This window comes from Glycine soja, unplaced genomic scaffold (assembly GCF_004193775.1).
Source record: "Glycine soja cultivar W05 unplaced genomic scaffold, ASM419377v2 tig00105716_1_pilon, whole genome shotgun sequence".
Classification (NCBI taxonomy): domain Eukaryota; kingdom Viridiplantae; phylum Streptophyta; class Magnoliopsida; order Fabales; family Fabaceae; genus Glycine; species Glycine soja.
In genome coordinates, this window is record NW_021144570.1 from 12,584 (window position 1) to 33,557 (window position 20,974).

Here is a 20,974-nt window from a genome sequence, read left to right on the forward strand (position 1 = left end):
AACATTTGTGATCGACACTCCAAAGCTACACTTACCTTTAAGCAAGGCCTGGTCATAATTTTTAAGACATTTCCCCCAACATAAGGTGTTGGCAGTATTTTTCCATAATGTACACATACAAGCATGCAGTATTTTTATATACAGACTTCATCATGAACCATGAGGACTTAGCATGTAATGATAATGATATGAGTATGACCACTAAAATCAGGTTTTGAGTAATAACCTGTAAGCTGATCAAGGATCGAGCATAAGGGCAATCAATATCATCTGGAGTCACACAAAATGTAATGGAAAGATCAGGCCCCTTACATATTTTTTACGTAGCTCTTCAAATTGTTTCTGCCAAGAAACATAAGATGAAAACATCAATGTGAGTATAAAACAGCACAAGCCATCATTTCACTCACAGCAACTGATGAGCAAAACATCAAAGGTCCAGTATGAACAAAATTGTGAAACTCTAGCATGCAAATGACACCAAAGTGGAATTTTTCCACGGGATAAGATATATCTGATGAAGAAAGGGGATAAAACAAGGTACTTGCATATCATGCTACCATCAATGTTTAATGCAAAAAGAGCCAACGGGGTTGCCATAAAGATCAAGCCATATTTCATGACTTGCTAATGCTACCAGGAAGCTATATATTAGAATCAGAGAGAGGAGGAGTTATATTCAGCTTAATATTTCTCCAAACATCACGGGCATTTTGGTTTCCTCCGTAGCATTAATGCAACCCAAACAAGTGCTAGAATCAATAACCTGTCTGTCATAGAGAATTGATCTAGCTAGTTGGAAGAACAACATGGCATATCTGCCATAAAAAAAATGCATACAGCTAGCTGGCATTTTAGTCTTCCAAATCCAATCCAATATGACAGCTTTGGTGTGTTGCTATACGAACACCAAAGCCGCCATATTTCTCTGGTTAGGTAACATGCCCCTCTTAGGATTTGATTTTGACACACTATCTTTTGTTAATGTGAGACTTGAATTTTTTTTAATACTATTCCAACAATGTGCATTCCATGGGCAAGGAGAAAACTGAGTTTGCTATGGCGAGTCCACCTTATCAATGATCTCCAAATAATCGTCTCTTCTCGGCCTTCCTTGGAACATTTTGAATCCCAAACATTTTCCCAAATTGTTTGTGAAACCAATTTGAGTAATATCTGAAATATCATTTCTGATGTTCCCAGACAATCTCCGGGAAGCAAAAGCTCTAGAGTTCTCAACACTAATTTTCAATCCACGGGTTAAGGGAATCAAGTCCGATCAACCCTTGAAAAAGTGATTTGATAAAATTAATTAAAAAAAGAAATCACATGCCGAATGCTTTTTTAGTATCCCAAAGTCAGTCAAAATGAGTTTTAACATAAAAATTGGATTATTTTTTATTTATTATAAATGACAAGTATGTTTTCCACTACAATCCTATTTAAGTTAGATAAAATTATTATGAGTGATAAGATTTTCCGTCTAAATATTTAATGTAGTTATAAACCCATAATTTGAACTTTATGTTTGGTTAAACTAGATTATTTGTTTTATTAACATTAAAAAGCGATTTTTTCAGTCTTTTAAGTGTATAGAAGTTTGGAACTATCTTTTTAGTACTCCGGCAAATGTCAATTAATACCTTTAGATTAAGGAAATAAAAATTAAAGTCTTTAATGATGATTAATTTTTTTTTCTTCCTTTATAATTGTTTATATATCTAACTTCTAATAAATAATAATTTTGAAAAAAAATAGTTTTATACATAAAATTGAAATTAAATTTTTATATTAGATGATCATAATTTAATTGTTATTATAATAACAAATATATATTTAATTTCACACTAATTATCATTTTAGTCACTGCAATAAAACAACAAAAACAATTAATTTTACACTATTTTATACTAATTAACTTTATACGTCAAGTATTAGAATAACAACATACAAAACTAATTTTATACTTATTAACTTAAAAAAATATATATGTATATAGATGAAAAATTCCAAGAGAGGAAGGGGCTACTCAAGCCCTTGCTCGTCTCTCTCTAGAATCGTCAGTACAACACCAATACTCTCGAGTTACACATAACCAAGATCCTTATATATTTTAAAATGTTTTAAAAAGTTCAAGTGAATTGATTTCCAATAGTTTTTATCATTGTACAGAGTAACCTTTAAAGAGTTCTCTCTCATTCTCATTCTTGATTTTCTTTAAATCTAAAGATTATAGTAAGTAAACTTATCTAAGCGTAAAGCAAATAAGAAAGCTAGCTACACAAAAAAGCCAATCCTTACCAACTCCCTCAACTTTCACAGAAGTCCTGTATCATCATATCAATGGATCTCCTTTCCTTCACAAAGAGATCGAAACAATCATAACACTAAACAATTCAAACAAGCCCTAGGATTCATCTCCCATTCATAATAAGAGAACTTTCTTCCTTTCCCTTTCACATTAATCCATGCCCAAGCTCTAAGTTTTGCCGGATCCCTTGCGGGCACACAACACAGCTTCCCAATCGACATTGACCCCTCTAAAAATAACATTGTTTGTTTGGGAGGGTACCTGCAGCCCCATCCAAGAGTAACATTTTCTCCCAACTAAATCAGACAAGTCACAGAGAAAAAGCATATGCGACACCAATTATTTACCCAATATCCCATTTCAGCCACCACGGCATTCGGATTACAAGAATTTGTGAGTAACCTACTATACTTGTCAGCCAAAGCCCAAAAACTGTATCACCATTCCGGTTGTCCAGCCAGAATTTAGCATCCCTACAACTCCCTAGCCTCCAATATTCTACGTTAATAAAGTTGAATCCTCACCACCACATACCTTTGCCAAATCTCTCCACCAAAGGGAGGCTTTCTTCACAACATCTGAATTTCCGAATCCCCTTCAACCCCCATACTTTGATTCAACAACATTGCACCAAAGACTCCTGTCATGGTTTTTAATTGCGGTTGTGGTTTTACATTGCGAGCAATAGCAAAAAAATGCGATTGATGTGGCCCCAATTAGGGTTGTTGACCTCTATTTAAAACCATGACTCCCATCATCCTTAATTATTTTCCTTATTTTCATTTTGCAAGCAATTTATGCCATGAGCAATGCAACATCCTTTACTCCTAGCCCTCCCTTCTCTTTCTCAAGACAATTTCTTTTTTTCCCAATTGATCCAAGAGATATGCTTTTCCCCCTCCACACCTTTCCGCAGAAACAAATTTCAAAAGTTGATAGGTTAAAAGCGCCCAGTAGCTTTCAACTAAGAGAAGTAACTCCAAGGGCATGAATACGAGTGATTAACAACTATTTTGAAACTTACGTACAAATTGGATTAAAATTAAACAGCTGTGAAAAGAGAGAACAAATTTTTAAATTTGTCATTAATTAGCACATATATTTATAAATTTTTATAATTTTCATTTTTTATTGAAGAAAATATGAGATGCAATTTTACTAAAATAGAGACTAAAACAAGGAAGGAAAATTGATTTTACAAAAATGCCCGCACATGTACTTTATATATATAAAGATATTCACATGAAGCCAATATTTGTACTGATAAAAATGTTGAAAGATTTGATCATCTACTGGATATTAATTTCATTGTCAACAATGGCTTGAAGACTTTGTAAAATGTTAAAGCCAACTCTGCTCCAGTGAACCCAGTGAATCAAAGATAATGAAGTTCTCTAGCATCAAATGGTTCAACTGTTTACAATGAACTTTTTTATTCAAGTTACATTCTAGGACTCTGATCTGATCCTCAAAGTTCAAAAGTTTTAAAAATGCTTGAAGCTTTCAAATAAACGAAGTGTCTCCAAGGATGTGAATACAAGTTATTAGAGCCTTCTTTTAGGAAACTACACGACACAAGAAATACCTCCATTATTATGAATTAACGGTACAAAAGAGTCTTCAAGTCAAGTGCACATGCAGTGCATACAATAATCAAAATCAAGCCAAGCATAAAACATGCTAAAAGTGCACAAGCATATACAATGAGAAACAAGAACATTAAAAAACCCAAAAACGGCCTGTACCGCGAACAGGTGTTCTCGCTCTCCCAACCTCAAAACAACTATTCAAGCAGGCAATTGATTGGTATTGGCGGACGAACTTGATTGGGCTAAGAATGGCTATGCGGAACATGTTGAGTGAAATTTGGTTGGACTTGCAAAGCCTGCTTTGCCTGAGCATAACACAACTGAATTGTTGTTTGCCTTACTTGAATCATATGGGCTGAACCATCCAAGGAGGTCCTGCTTGCACTGAATTCGGCTGTATTAATTGAACTGCCTTCAGCAGAAATAACAGACCCGAATTCAGTTGAATTAACTGAATTGAAATCGATTGAACTAGCTTAACTGAATTTAGCTAAACTGGTTGACCTGAATTCGGCTGAACTAGTGGAATCAATCTTGCCTGAATTGAATTTGACAGGCTAGGTTGTACCAAATCTGCCAAAAAGCCAATTGGTTGAAACTGTGGTAAAGATCATGCCTGAGTGTTTGCTGATACCTATGAGTTTCCTACCTAAATCATTTGGCCTTGGTTTAGTAGGTCTGTATACCCATGCAAGTACTGATTAACTACCAGAATTTTCTCCAAATTTCCCACGTCTAGCTATTCTCAAATTCTTTAACATGCTGAAATTCGTTGTGAACCATATGATTAATGATATATGCCAATTGTTTAGGCAGCTGAGACATGAGATCGTCTATCACAATGTTGATATGCTATTTTTCAAAGGAGGTCGTCATGGCAACATTTTGTCTATTAGTGGTTCATTTGCCATGACAAAAGAAATTGCCAAGTAAGCATGGTAATTCACTCGGTCTCCATATGAGAGTCACTTTTCTTTTGACCAGATTCTAGCGATGTTTGTGAATCCATTCAATCCAATGAAAATAAAAAAAATCGATCCCCAAACAAAAAACAGAGAAAACATAAAACCAAATGGATAAAAATCTTGAAAAACTGAATTTTTTTATTGGATTGAATTTCCAATTTAATTTTTCAAACCTATCCAATCCCAATCAAACTTGTACATATGAATATATTTTTATTTCTTATATATTTATAAAATTATCATATTACTTACTATTTGAGTTAAGATGCATAAATATAGTTATATAAATAAAATATTTATTATTTTAAATTAATTTTTATTATATATATTACATTAATATTTAATATTTTCTAATAAAAATAAAAGTACGATTAAAAAAGAAAATCAATTCAATCCAAATCGCATCAAATTAGATCCAATTATATCGGATTAAAGTTTTGAACAAAACTGGCTAGATGATAAAGTAAAAATCTAAAGCGAATAAATTAGATGATTTTTCCTTCAAAAATGATCAAATCAAATCCACGAACACCCCAAATAGATTCCATGTTTTTTCCGTCAAATTTCTGAACTTGTTCAGCTATTTGGTCTCACGGGGCATGCAAATTTTGTTGACACACGAATCTGCCAATTGGATCAACCAAAGGCTTCAGCACGGTTCCAAAATAATGTCAAGCAGATTGTCTTGAGAAGGGAAATTTTACACTGATTTAGCTAATTTTGGAAGCCATTTCCGCAGACAGCAACTGAAATTTGGTTGACAACAATTAAAATTTTCCTGACCGGTGAAAATTGTAACTTCTTCTATAACTGGATCGGATCAGGATTTAAAATACTGGAAATTACTATTTACATCATTTTAGCAAATGAGATTCATCAGAAAACTTCTTATATATAGGCTTGAGTAATCTTGAATCCATTTCATTCAGCATGCTTTTATGAAAGTTGCTAGTGTATAATTGTATTGTACTGGTGTCACATAAATTCCAATCTTTTCAATATATTTAGTAGCATTGCTCTAATAAAAAAGATAATATACTAATTAGTATATCATATGAGTATCACCTGCAAAGTGTGTGGAGAATTTCAGCTTAATTGGTATTGAGGCATTGTGTCAAGTATCAGTTTTTGATACAACCTCTAAGAAACTCGAGGTTGCACTCGACAAGCAAGATCACATTGCATCTAAGGGATTCAGCTATAACAGAAATCTCTTAAGAGTTTAGACTATGTGTATTATAGCCAGGTATCGTTTCCAAGGAACAGTTGCAACCTGATAAATTGACAACTGAATTGAACATATATATAAAGTCAATTATGTCTGAAACATATTAGCCATAGTGCTGATATAATTGTCACAGTTACAACAACACATCAGTATGTATACTCAATGATGATATCTTATTTAAAGAACTAATGACATAAATACTACAGTTTAATGTACCATTCTTGTTCTGTCCTCGTACCTGCAAAAAAAAACTTGATGTTAATTAAAAGTCTGAGAACGTTGGTTAAGCAAAGTATAACAAAATGTAGCATACTGATGCAAGACAAAAACAACCATAACATTGATAAAATTATTAAAATTGAAGTAGCACCATGAATCAATAAAATTGTAGAATTAAGAATCAATGAAATATGAAATGACCAACGATTTGTAGAATGATCTAACTTCTATTTCACTTAATTCCAGTAATCACGATTCAAAATTTGCAAAGCAATGAAAGAGCTGAATGACCGAGAATGAATCACAAAAAAGATTGGTTAGACCGAATGCCTATGCAAAATGGAAACCGACGTATATATCAAAAAGTATAAAACCTGTGATTATAGGTTGAAATCGTTCAAAGCTACAGTCATACAGTAAAAAAAGCACTAATATATATTCAGATCTAGTGTTGCAGAAATTGATGAAGCTCGCATTTGGAGAGAGAGAGGGAGAGAAAACATGTCAACGAAAGACAGAGAGGGAGAGCATAGGTTGGACAGATCAGACAAAGATAGCACAGATTAAGATTGAGATGCTGATGAATGAATCCTTGAATTCACATGCAGTGGTTTCATTACTTCTTTTCGTAAATTTGATTATAAATGAAATTAATATCTAATTTTATCTAGGAATGTAATATGATGCCCAACACAGATATATCAGCTTACTAATTTGATAATGGTAGTGATAACAAAAGACAAGCAGGCAACAGTAACAATTTGTAGTATAAAAGTTAACAAATGACATTTTATTAAAATCCACAATATTTCTATACATGCTAATAAAATAAATTGGTTACCAGATGCTACATTTCTAGTAGTAATTCACAACCCAAGAGAAGAATATATGTTAATACATGATATAGATTAGATCTCACATAATTAAGGGACAAAGAATTAAACATCTGACAAAGCGTTGGAGATTATCAATATATAATTGAAAAGACAGAAATTAGATGATGCCAATTAAATAGGGTAATCAAGAACTCACATCTGTAGAATTTCAATAAGGTATGACCAAACTTTTGGTAAAAATCTTGAGGTTGCGCCACAACAAAGTTCTGAAACTACCTGAGGGAACGACAGAAACTTGAGACTTACCATCCCTCTGGTTATACAAAATTGTTTGGTATTCATCATCAGCATTTCTAGTGAATTTCAGCATGAAGAAGTCTCCCTTGTTAGACATGCACAATGGTAAAATCATCGATTTTTCTTCATTAGGACGAATATTAAGATGTAAATAACTAAAATTTATTAATTGAATCCAAGACTTGTCATCTCCAAACTTCCTCATCTGCCACAAGCCAAGATGGGTGTTGCTATCTTGCCAAACGCACAGCGAGTCTCTAAAAACTCCAATATTTGTATCAAAAAAGCAAAAATCGTCGGGAAGAAACAGTGATCTGCAAGTCTCCTTCTCCAGCTCAATAGAAATAATTACGATTTCCGAATGAATGGTTTCTTTTCCCTTAATAACAACCCAATTAAGGGTTCCACTCAGATACACTCCACCAACTTTAGGTAAAGTCCAAAGAACAGGAAAACCTTTAAGGATTCTCCAACTACTGTCACCTGCGCCATAAACTTTCATCTCAGTCTTTTCAAATACGTCAAGTGAGAGCATAGTCAATGCAATTGCTACAACCTTGTATTTGTCACTTGACGGATCATAGCCAAACCCAAACATTGTTCTACGACCAATGCCCGGGGAAAAAGACAGCGTTGGCGATTCTCTGGATATCACCCTTGTCGCCTTGTTCCAGAAACAAACACGGTATTCTTCTAGTATTTCGCTAACCCCACAGTGCAACCCATTACATGAACCGACCAGATGGTAACCTGGCATGTTTGCGAAATTGAACAAGAACGTTTCAATTTGTAGGGAATGGAATAACGAACTTACATCACACGATTCCATGTGGATTTCAGGGATGGATCCGAGGCAGACATTTTTCATCAGTTGAAGGTGTTCCAAATCGTCCTTCGCAGCAGATTTGCTTAGGTGCAATTTGATGAAATAGGGATCTGACATCAGGGAGTTCCATCCCTTGCACACACACTTGAATTGGATCAAAGGTTTCACGGGAAGACGAGACAAGATTTCCTCGATGAGTTCCTCACAGAGGAGTGGCGACCATGGTTTCTTCTCTGATCGCATGTTTCTGTGGTTTCTTCTCTGATCGCATGTTTTTGTGGTTTTCAATGAACAGTCCACATATATATGTCCCAATGTTGCTAGGGTTTAACCCTTCAATAAATGAATATATTTTATTTCAGAGATAAATTTATTTATAGTTTTAATAAAAGCTGTAATAAAATTGGAAATAAATCAGACGAAAGATGCAGGAGATAAAAACAACGCAGATTTCTGGACAAATTTAGTAGAATAAATCCTACGTTAAATACACATAACATTTTTTTGTCCATTTGGATTAAGAAAAATAAGATAAATTAGATATGTTTCTTACAATTTTTGTCATCAGACTCTTGAACATTATTTAAAATTTTACAAGATATATTTAAGAAAAAGAAAAAAGAAAAGTTAGATATGTTTCTCACTATTTATGGGCATGTGCTCGGCACAGTATTTAGTTTGGGAAAATAATTATATTTATTTTATATCATATCCATTTTAATAACTAAAGAATAATGTTTTTTTATAATTACTAAAAACTATTATTTGAGTATATAATAATTTAAGAATATAATATATTTTATAATTACTACGTAAAAATAGTTTTGTAAATTGATTTAATAGAGTAGATGGAAAAAATTGTGTAACAGTGAGGAAATTTTGCAATTTTTTTACTAAATTACATAAAAGTTTTACAATAAGAAATTTTTCAGTAAAAAAAAATTACAAAGTTTTTAAACTATTATGACAATGAAGTAAGAAAACTATAAACAAATAATAAATAAAATGCTCTCCAAATTTAATTGGAAAGAAAAAAAAAAGAAACAAGAATTTAAATTTTCTGATAAAAAAATGTTCAATAAATCTTTAGTTAGGCGAGAAGAGACAAAATATAGGGAAACATTTTCATATTAAAATTATTATGATAATAAACTAGAGAAAGGTTCGACAATTAAAATGAAATATATATATATAGGGGCATGCAAATTTTGTTGACACATGAATCTGTCAATTTGATCAACTAAATGCTTCATCACGCTTCGAAAATAATGTCAAGAAAATTGTCTAGAGAAGGGAAATTTTACACTGATTTAGCTAATTTTGGAAGCCATTTCAGCAGACAGCAACTTAAATTTGGCTGACAACAACTAAAATTTGCCTGACCGGTGAAAATTGTAACTGCTTCTATAACTGGATCGGATCAGGATTTAAAATACTGGAAATTACTATTTACATCATTTTAGCAAATGAGATTCATTAGAAAACTTCTTATATATAGGCTTGAGTCTTCTTGAATCCATTTCATTCAGCATGCTTTTATGAAAGCCGCTAGTGTATAATTGTATTCTACTGGTGTCACATAAATTCCAATCTTTTCAATATATTTAGTAGCATTGCTCTAATAAAAAAGTAATATACTAATTAATATATAATATGAGTAAAGTAAAATTTAATAGAAAATATTTGATATATTAGAAAATTAAATAACAATACATCTATGTGTATAACCACCTGCAAAGTGTGTGGAGAATTTCAGCTTAATTGGTATTGAGGCATTGTGTCAAGTATCAGTTTTTGATACAACCTCTAAGAAACTTGAGGTTGCACTCGACAAGCAAGATCACATTGCATCTAAGGGATTCAGCTATAACAGAAATCTCTTAAGAGTTTAGACTATGTGTATTATAGCCAGGTAGCGTTTCCAAGGAACAGTTGCAACATGATAAATTGACAACTGAATTGAACATATATATAAAGTCAATTATGTGTGAAACATATTAGCCATAGTGCTGATATAATTGTCACAGTTACAACAACACATCAGTATGTATTTCTCAATGATGATATACTAATTTAAAGAACTAATGACATAAATACTACAGTTTAATGTACCATTCTTGTTCTGTCCTCGTATCTGCAAAAAAAAAAAAAAAAACTTGATGTTAATTGGAAGTCTGAGAAGTTGGTTAAGCAAAGTATAACACAATGTAGCATGCTGATGCAAGACAAAAACAACCATAACATTGAGAAAATTATTAAAATTGTAGTAGCATCATGAATCAATAAAATTGTAGAATTAAGAATCAATGAAATATGAAATGACCAAGGATATGTAGAATGATCTAACTTCTATTTCACTTAATTCCAGTAATCACGATTCAAAACTTACAAAGCAATGAAAGAGGTGAATGACCGAGGATGAATCACAAAAAAGATTGGTTAGACCGAATGCCTATGCAAAATGGAAACCGACGTATATATCAAAAAGTATAAAAAAAACCTGTGATTATAGGTTGAAATCGTTCAAAGCTACAGTCATACAGTAAAAAAAGCACTAATATATATTCAGATCTAGTGCTGCAGAAATTGATGAAGCTCGCATTTGGAGAGAGAGAGGGAGAGAAAACATGTCAACGAAAGACAGAGAGGGAGAGCATAGTTTGGAGAGATCAGACAAAGATAGCACAGATTAAGATTGAGATGCTGATGAATGAATCCTTGAATTCACATGCAGTGGTTTCATTACTTCTTTTCTTAGATTTTCTTATAAATGAAGTTAATATCTAATTTTATCAAGGAATGTAATATGATGCCCAACACAGATATATCAGCTTACTAATTTGATAATGGTAGTGATAACAAAAGACAAGCAGGCAACAATAACAATTTGTAGTATAAATGTTAACAAATGACATTTTATTAGAATCCACAATATTTCTATACATGCTAATAAAATAAATTGGTTACCAGATGCTACATTTCTAGTAGTAATTCACCACCCAAGAGAAGAATATATGTTAATACATGATATAGATTAGATCTCACATAATTAAGTGACAAAGAATTAAACATCTGACAAAGCGTTCGAGATTATCATTATATAATTGAAAAGACAGAAATTAGATGATGACAATTAAATAGGGTAATCAAGAACTCACATCTGTAGAATTTCAATAAGGTATGACCAAACTTTTGGTAAAAATCTTGAGGTTGCACCACAACAATGTTCTGAAACTACCTGAGGGAACGACAGAAACTTGAGACTTACCATCCCTCTGGTTATACAGAATTGTTTGGTATTCATCATCAGCATTTCTAGTGAATTTCAGCATGAAGAAGTCTCCGTAGTTAGACATGCACAATGGTAAAATCATGGATTTTTCTTCATAAGGACGAATATTAAGATGTAAATAACTAAAATTTATTAATTGAATCCAAGACTTGTCATCTCCAAACTTCCTCATCTGCCACAAGCCAAGATGGGTGTTGCTATCTTGCCAAACGCACAGCGAGTCTCTAAAAACTCCAATATTTGTATCAAAAAAGCAAAAATCGTCGGGAAGAAACAGTGATCTGCAAGTCTCCTTCTCCAGGTCAACATAAATAATTACGATTTCAGAATGAATGGTTTCTTTTCCCTTAATAACAACCCAATTAAGGGTTCCACTCAGATACACTCCACCAACTTTAGGAAAAGTCCAAAGAACAGGAAAACCTTTAAGGTTTCTCCAACTACTGTCACCCGCGCCATAAACTTTCATCTCAGTCTTTTCAAATACGTCAAGTGAGAGCATAGTCAATGCAATTGCTACAACCTTGTATTTGTCACTTGACGGATCATAGCCAAACCCAAACATTGTTCTACGACCAATGCCCAGGGAAAATGACAGCGTTGACGATTCTCTGGATATCACCCTTGTCGCCTTGTTCCAGAAACAAACACGGTATCCTTCTGGTATTTCGCTAACCCCACAGTGCAACCCATTACATGAACCGACCAGATGGTAACCTGGCATGTTTTCGAAATTGAACAAGAACGTTTCAATTTGTAGGGAATGGAATAACGAACTTACATCACACGATTCCATGTGGATTTCAGGGATGGATCCGAGGCAGACATTTTTCATCAGTTGAAGGTGTTCCAAATCGTCCTTCGCAGCAAATTTGCTAAGGTGCAATTTGATGAAATAGGGATCTGACATCAGGGAGTTCCATCCCTTGCACACACACTTGAATTGGATCAAAGGTTTCACGGGAAGACGAGACAAGATTTCCTCGATGAGTTCGTCACAGAGGAGTGGCGACCATGGTTTCTTCTCTGGTCGCATATTTCTATGACTTTCAGCGAAGCGCCAAAACACTCTGAATCCAAATTCTGTACCTATCAAGACATGCACCTTCGTGAATAGTGCATATATATATGTCCCAATGTTTCTAGGGTTTAACCCTTCGAGAAATGAATATATTTTATTTCAGAGATAAATTTATTTAATCTTTGAATAATTGCTCTAATATAATTGGAAATAAATTAGGCGAAAGATGCAGGAGCTAAAAACAATTTCTTAACAAATTTAGTGCAATAAATCCTGATTTAAATACACATAACATTTTTTGTCCATTTGGGTTAAGAAAGAGAAGAAAGATTGGATATGTTTCTCACAGTTTTTATCATTAGATTCTTCAACATATTTTAAAATTTTATGACATATATTTAAGAAAAAGAAAAAATAAAAATTAGATAAGTTTCTCTGAATCATAGTCCATTTTAATAACTACAAATAATTTTTTATAATTACTAAAAACTATTATTGGAGTATATAATAATTTAAGAATATACTATATTACATAAAAGTAAAATATATAACAATGATCAATGAATGAATAATTAAGTAAAAGTTTTACAATAATTATTTTAAAATTATTTTAACTCGTCGAGTTCCCAAATGGAACTATGCAATACACACATTTACTCAATTGTTTTCAAAATTATTTTAACTCGTCAGTTTCCCACAGTGGACCCCCATCACAATACTCGTCGCCCTTAAAGGGTCTTACAATTGTGTGATTACACAGTTTATAGTTCACAACTCAATACATACATTTCATCTCAATACACATGTATTTCATCATCCGTCACATGTTCCATTTATCATATACGCACAGTTTGAATCATCATTTCATAACCTAAACATAACAATTTATACAAAAGATTTTATCACAACATGGGGTGTAAAACCGCTGAAATAGTTTCTCACAATTGTATCAAAATCAATTAATCAAAATCATGGGTTAAACACAAAGACATCAAGAGCACTCAAGTTTATCAATCAATTCTCATCAGGACATCAATTGGTACATAGAACACAATAATATTGTATTTATAATCATAAAGGAAAAGTTATAATTCAATAAACATCCCAAAATAAACCCAAATTTAGTTCTCTAAGGATCCCTACACATGTTCATTCTAACCCCCAATTGCGACAAACTCATCCCTTACCTCTAAGCGGACTCATGTGTCTTCTGACAGTCACAGCGGCATCTCTAGCGGTTTCCTAAGATTCTTTCAGTTTTTCCTCCAACTGCTCTGATAGAGTTCCCAAACGTTAGAGAGACAGAGAAGAGATTGAAGTCTCCATTTGTACTGTCTTCATGTGATTCATTTTTCTCCCTCCAAGAATATTATTTCACAAATCCCAACGGTGAAATTGTGTAACATATCCAAATTGAATGAAAATCCAACGGTTAACGAAACCGGGATTGTAGTTTTACTGAGACCGTTTTGCGTTTCTGCGGGAAAAGAGAAAGGTACGGTGCGAAGGGTATTTCTCTTAGCTCCGACATGTGTTTGCAATTCCCAACGGTGAGAATGCTCAGAATTTGGTTTCGAACTTGGTAATCAAATTTCACGACGATCCAACGGTGAATAAGTCACAGATCATTGTTTTTCTGAGACAAGTTTGGTGGGCTACGGGAAAAGAAAGGGTTTTGAGAGGAGAATGAGAAAAACGAAAAAATGAGGAAAAGAAAAGGCACCGTCAGTGTGAAAAGCTGACCTAACACTATTTATAGCTAAGTTTACTCTATTTATTTATTTATTATTTTATAAAAAAACAAACTTTATTTTATTCTCTATCAAACAAATAAATAAAATATCCTTTTTATTTTCTCTTAAATCACTATTTTAATTAATAATTATATCTTCTTATTTATTTTATTTATAAAATCTCATCATTTTTTTAAAACTCTATTTATTTATAAATAAAAATCCTTTTTAATCTAGTTTATGAAAATTGGGATGTTACACCTCACTCCCAGGACTTTCAGCCTGAAGTGTGCCAAATGCAGGTGACCCAACGATGGATCTAGAATAGACTCTAGTACCATTTTAGAAAGTGGGTTATAGGCCTAACTCAATCATACAAAATCGGTTTATAAGGTGATGTTTGTCCCACACTTATATATTTTAGTTTGATTTTATCTTTAGTCGATGTTGGATTAAATCACCACCTAAAGAGGCCACAAGTAAGGTAGGCTAAGGGGTATCCACAATTAGGTGGGCTTTTCCAACAAAAATGAAATGCAACAAAATTAGTACTGTTTACAAACATAAATGTTAGAGAAATATTTTGTTAAAAATAATTTTTTATATTTTCTTATCTTTATATTTTAATACAATATACACTTAATAAAAATATTAATTAATGCAAGATCAGTTAAAATATTTATGAGTAATTATTAAATAAGAATATTTCTGTCAGTTCAGTGAAAATACTTTCTTAATTTTGTAAAGTAATTAATATTTGCAATAATTATATATGGTCAGAAGTCGAAACAATTAATATTTGATTAAATATTAACCATGCGGTTTTGATTCCGTTTCAATAGAGCTTTTTGTGAGTACCCAAAAAAAGCTCCTTAGTTGTGTATTGTAGCTTTGGCGGGAAAATTTTAACCACATAATGACATGTGGCAGGGGGAGAGAGAGAGAGAGAGGAGGGGAAAACTTCTAATATATAGTAATAGATAGATAATAGATATCATTGCTAGCATCTTTTTCTGCCCTGGCCCGACCTCTCTGGCCAATGACCAATCACAGTTTTCTGTTCTTGCATTAGAGCTCACTCTGTTAGCATTTCAGAGCTCACAAATGTCTGCTTTTTTTTTTCCCTCCTTTTTGGGGTTGTTTTCTTCCTTAATATTCAACCGTTCACATTTTCGTAATTTTTGTCTAATGTGTTTTCTGTTTTTTTACCCTGATAATTTGACCATCATCTTTCATATTTTGACTTCATTCTATATTCTTATTGCTCCTTTATTGATGGTGATTCTGAGTGTAAACTGTGACTTATTTATCATGAATTTATTTAATTTTGGGTATATTATTTTTGAGTATTTGTATTTTGTATGTGCAGTATAAATTATTTAGTTTGTATTATAATATGACCAGTCCCTTTGTTGTACCACTATCCGAGATTAATAACTATGATGCTGGGTATTTATGTAAATAACCATGGTATTTTTTAGATGTAAATATTTCTTTTGATATTGCAATGGTAAAACTAAAGTAATGTTGATACTGAATTAGAGCTGTATCATAGGTGTATAAATCTGTTACAAGGCTGCAATCCAAGAAGATAAATAAATAAAAAAAACAGAACTAGAGAGCCCCTTTTCTGAGGAAGAACCAGCTTGTTCATTCAGCCTATTCAATACCAATTTTTTGATACCCCCATTATATAATCCTTCTATATCCTCCCTCTCCATCCTTTCTGGCCTTTGATTTTTCTTTTCTATGTATTTATCTATTTTTTCATGGCAGAATGAAAAAAATACTTAAACTTTGTTATGATTTTTGTGCAGACGAAGCTGGTCATACATGAGGGCTTTGTAATATGGAGATAGATATCCATTGTTTTGTGTAGGTCCTGTCAAAAGATTAGGAAAAATTATATTGGTAGGCATTATTGCTTACTTCATTCGTTTCATAGGTCTTGTATATTACCACTGTTTTTAGAGTATTTTCTTTGGTAAGAGACGAATATAGAGGCATGTGTACAGGATCGTCTCTCCTTTCCTTGTAATTTTCCTTTGTTTTTTTTTTTGTCTTGTTCTCTCTGCCCTTGTGCAGAGGAACACTTTATTTTTTGTTCTACTAGATTAGTGAATGTATTATTAGTCTGTTAGATAATTGGGATAGGAGTAATTTTTATGAGCAAAAGCCAATTCAAAGTTTTGTGAATACAAAATATCTGGTGTATGCATCTGCCATTGGTGTCTGCAAATACTTTTAAATCAGTGATGGAGAAAACAACCATGTTCACTTGTTCCATATCACCTTATCTTATTCCTTGTGTATCAAGAAACAATTTTTTTTAGTGCAAAAGCAGGTAACTAGTTGGAACCATTGGGAGGGATGGAGATGTGAAATTATTCTTGGTAAGGTTTATTTGTTTAATCCTTTCACAGAAGGAGCCAGTAACTTTTTCGACTTTATTTTTTTAGTCTCAGCGGAGCTGGTGCTTTGTATTCCTATATTGTTGGGGGGTTGGAGTTCTGCCTGATGAAATGCTTATATTTTTGTAGTAGCAGATGATATGGTACAGTGCATTTTTATTTGTGACGGATTTGAATGTTATATTTAGGTATTACATCTGCATCTGCAAGAGGAGAATAATGGTGTAGCTGAGGGGAGGGCTTGTTTAGAAAATTTGATCCTTAAAAAGTTTAATATAAAACTTGTCATTTTTTATTATATTTTTTTTAACATTGACTATAAATTATTGATTTTTTTGGTTATTTCTTATACTTATTCAATCTAAATTTTTATTATAGTTAATTTGAAAAAAGTATAGTTAATTTCAAAAAATGAGTAATTCTAATTTTAAGTCACTTTTAGTAATAATACAGTTGTGAGTATTTGTAATGTTTTAAAAGCAATGCATGTATTTGAGTTTTTGATGCAATTTAATAGTTTTATTGATGTATGAATTTTATGTTTGTATACGCAATGAAGGGTTAAGATGAAAAGTGAGTTATTCATTAGAAATTTAGAATCATTTGATTATATATAAGAAAATGAAGGGAGAAGATGAAAACCAACTTTTTAAAAGTAACTCTTGATATTACTTGATCTCTCATATTATTCATAATTATTTTAAAAAATTTCATTTAAGAAAATATCTAATTAATTAATCATATAATTTTTTTACACTAATAATATTTAAAAATTAAACTTCAACTTTAATTCTAACTTTTTTGTCTAGTGTGATTAATCAGCTTGATCCTAAAATTAATGTTTTTGTCATTTCTGTGTTACATTTCTTTTCAACCTTTTTAGTAAAAATAATTGATTTAATTTCTGTCCGCACAATTTTTCTTCATTTTAATTTTATCGTCTGTTGATATCAGAAAACTATTTATCATAAGAGATCAATAGGTATTCTATATGGGCGTAAAAGTTTTTACTTGAAATAATTTTTCATTCACCTAAAAAAAAAAAGAAATCATTCTTAATAAGTATTGAGTAGCCCCATTTCTGAAAAAATCACAAGTCAATGCTTATATGCCACTTGAGGTTTTAATAAAAATTGATTTTGCAGTATAAGTACATCGTCAATCTACTCACTGCCATCGTTAATGTACCACTTAGAATCATCCTTCTACTCCAACATACATATAAATGAAAAAAAAAACATATATAAAATGCGGAATCTAATTAAATCAATTTTATTCAATAAAATCGTAAATCAATCGACGTGGGTAATGCTCACATTCGCTTCACTATTACCAAATAAAATTTCTTAGAAATATTTATGACTTAAAACAAGACTGTTCAAGTTTATCAAATAAAGTAAAATGACATGTTTGATACGTCATGCAATTAAAAGAAAAACTCTTGTTCCAATGTTACATCCTATCAAAATATTGTGTCTCGGAGTCCTCCATCACAAGGTTTCTTAAAGTAATTCACCTAGCCATTTGCTCTCACAAACACAAGGTTTAAGATCATCACATGATCCAAACATAAACAACACATGAGGAATGAATTATCACATTTTTAAACAGGTAGAGATAAACAAAGACACACACATATATAGTAAAAATATCACAAGCTTAACTTAACATAATTCACATCATTTTACCAATCATTGTGTAACATCACTTGTCCTAAGGATTTAATCACAAAATCATATTCTATACCTTCACATTAATCACATGTTCATAACAAAACATCTCAAGTACAACACAACATCTCTCACACACAATTCATTACCCACAATCACGTAGCAAGTCACAATGATCATTACACAGACGTTATGCAACATATATACTAAGACTCAATCCTATATTGAATGTGGTATCTTGTCAGTGAAAAATAACACTAGGGCACCTAGGAGTACATAATAAAATACACCACACAATGGGTAAGCAGGTCACTCTTATTAAAAGAAATCATAAGGTGATTAATTAGGGTTATTCTGTTTAGTGTGAATGCTCTAACCATATGAGATCAACATAGATTTAAAGGAGCACTCAAACCGAGTGTATTTACCCTCAAGGCCTAGACTCTGAGAATCCATTAGGGTCTCATTTTTCTTATTCAAGTCCAATCCCTAAAACTTTTACATGCAGCCACTGCACATGAATTATACAATACCTATGACTTCACACTTATTTTCAAACGTATTTAATACAATACGTTACAATTTAACACCTCAGGTTCCTAACTTTGAATCCTACACTTTCCTTTTAACACCTCATGCATTGCTCTATAATTTAACAACTCTGGTTCCTAACTTGAAATCCTACACTTTTCTTTTAGCGACCGTGATTGTTTCTCTGATTACATGTTTCTGTGGCTTTCAGCAAAGTGACAACACACTCTAAATCAAAATTATGTACTTCTCAACACATCTTCCTGAACAGTGAATATAACTAGAGAGATAAATTTAGTTAATCTTTTAATAAAAGCTGTAATAAAAATGGAAATAAATCAGGCGTAAGATGCAGAGCTAAAAACAAGGCAGATTTCTTAACAAACTTAGTGCAATAAATCCTTATATAAATGCCTACCTACTAGGAAAACCATAGCAAAAGCAGAAAAAAAGCACATACTTAACATTTTTTGTCGATTTGGGTTAAGAAAACGAAGAAAAATCAGATAAGTTTCTCACAATTTTGTCATCAGATTCTTCTAATAAATAATGACATGTTGATTTTTTTAATTAAAACTTTGAAACATATATCTAATAAAAATCATTGGTTATATTAAAAAGAACATCCATTCATGTGAAACTAATCTCTGTACTATAATAAAAACTGAAAGATTTGATCATGTGCTTCATATCAATTTGATAACGAAAAATGGAATTAATTTGAAGCTGTCTGAAAAAGTTAAAGCCAAGTCTGCTCTAGTGAACCTGGTGAGTCCAAATAATCATTTCTCTAGCAACAAATGCTACAACTGTTTACAATGATCTTTTTCTTCAAATTACCCTCTAGAATCTCGTCCACAAGGCTCAAAATATTTTTTATTTATTTTGATCCGCCAAAGGAATATATATATATATATATATATATATATATATATAAAGAAGCTTGTATAAGGAATAACAACATAAATACAAGGTCGTGCACCAACAAGGAATAATGGACTCACACGGTTTCTGTGTATCTATACCAGCATCACAAATACAGTTTAACCATGAAACCCAACCATCATCTGCTGTTGACCCTTCGTGCGTTTATTTCTAAGTGTAAAGCAAATAAGCAAGCTATACAAAAAAGCCAACCCTTACCAACTCCTTCAACATTCACGTAAGTCCTGTATCATCATATCAATCGATCTCCTTTCCTTCACAAAGAGATCGAAACAATCATAACGTTAAACAATTCAAACAAGCCCTGGGATTCATCTCCCATTCACAATAAGAGAATTTTCTTCCATTCCCTTTCGCATTAATCCATGCCCAAGCTCTATGTTTTGCCAGATCCCATGCGGCCACACAACACAGCTTCCCAATTCCCATTGGCCCCTCTAAAAATAACATTGTTTTTTTGGGAGGGTACCTGCAGCCCCATCCAATAGTAACATTTTCTCCCAACTGAATCAGACAACTCACAGAGAAAAAGCATATGTGACACCAATTATTTACCCAATATCCCATTTCAGCCACCAGGGCATTCGGATTACAAGAATTTGTGAATAACCTGCTATACTTGTCAGCGGAATAAGATCAAACGGACAGATAGGAAGTAAGAATGCAGTATGATAATAAAAAAATAAGAATTATAAAATTGTAAAGCAGATATCAAGGGCACACCGAAACGGCTTACAAACCCAGGTTTTTGAAAACAAAGAAACCGAAGCGGCGGTAGAGCCGCACAGGATCGGTGAGGGGAGAAGGGAGATATGAAAAATAGAACTTGAGATTTATTAAAACTGAAAGAAAAGCTTACAAAGAGTTTTTCCCTAGGCAGAGCTTCTCTCTCTAAAAACCTGATTCTGGGACTATCTGAAAGGGTGCCTCACAAAGGGGACGAGGACTCCTTTAAATAGACCCAATTTTTACTGTTTCTACAGTAACGGTAATGTTTACCGGAACTGTTACAAAACTTTTACAAATTACATTATTTAAATTAGTTACAATAATTCATGATTACTACAACTAATTAATCGTCGTCCAATGATATACCAAAA

The 20,974-nt window shown here is 32.4% G+C and overlaps 2 protein-coding genes across 2 annotated transcripts; both read right to left on the minus strand.

Moving 5' to 3' along the window:
- Positions 1-7,853: 7,853 nt before the first annotated feature.
- LOC114404672 (F-box/kelch-repeat protein At3g23880-like) lies at positions 7,854-8,514 on the minus strand. Its single transcript, XM_028367534.1, has 2 exons — positions 8,002-8,514; positions 7,854-7,928 (listed from the first exon to the last, which is right to left on the minus strand). Exons 1-2 carry the CDS (start codon positions 8,512-8,514, stop codon positions 7,854-7,856), a joined length of 588 nt encoding a protein of 195 aa, XP_028223335.1.
- Positions 8,515-11,441: 2,927 nt separating this feature from the next.
- LOC114404673 (F-box/kelch-repeat protein At3g23880-like) lies at positions 11,442-12,599 on the minus strand. The gene has a single exon (XM_028367535.1). The coding sequence runs from the start codon at positions 12,597-12,599 to the stop codon at positions 11,442-11,444; it is 1,158 nt and encodes a 385-aa protein (XP_028223336.1).
- Positions 12,600-20,974: the final 8,375 nt, after the last annotated feature.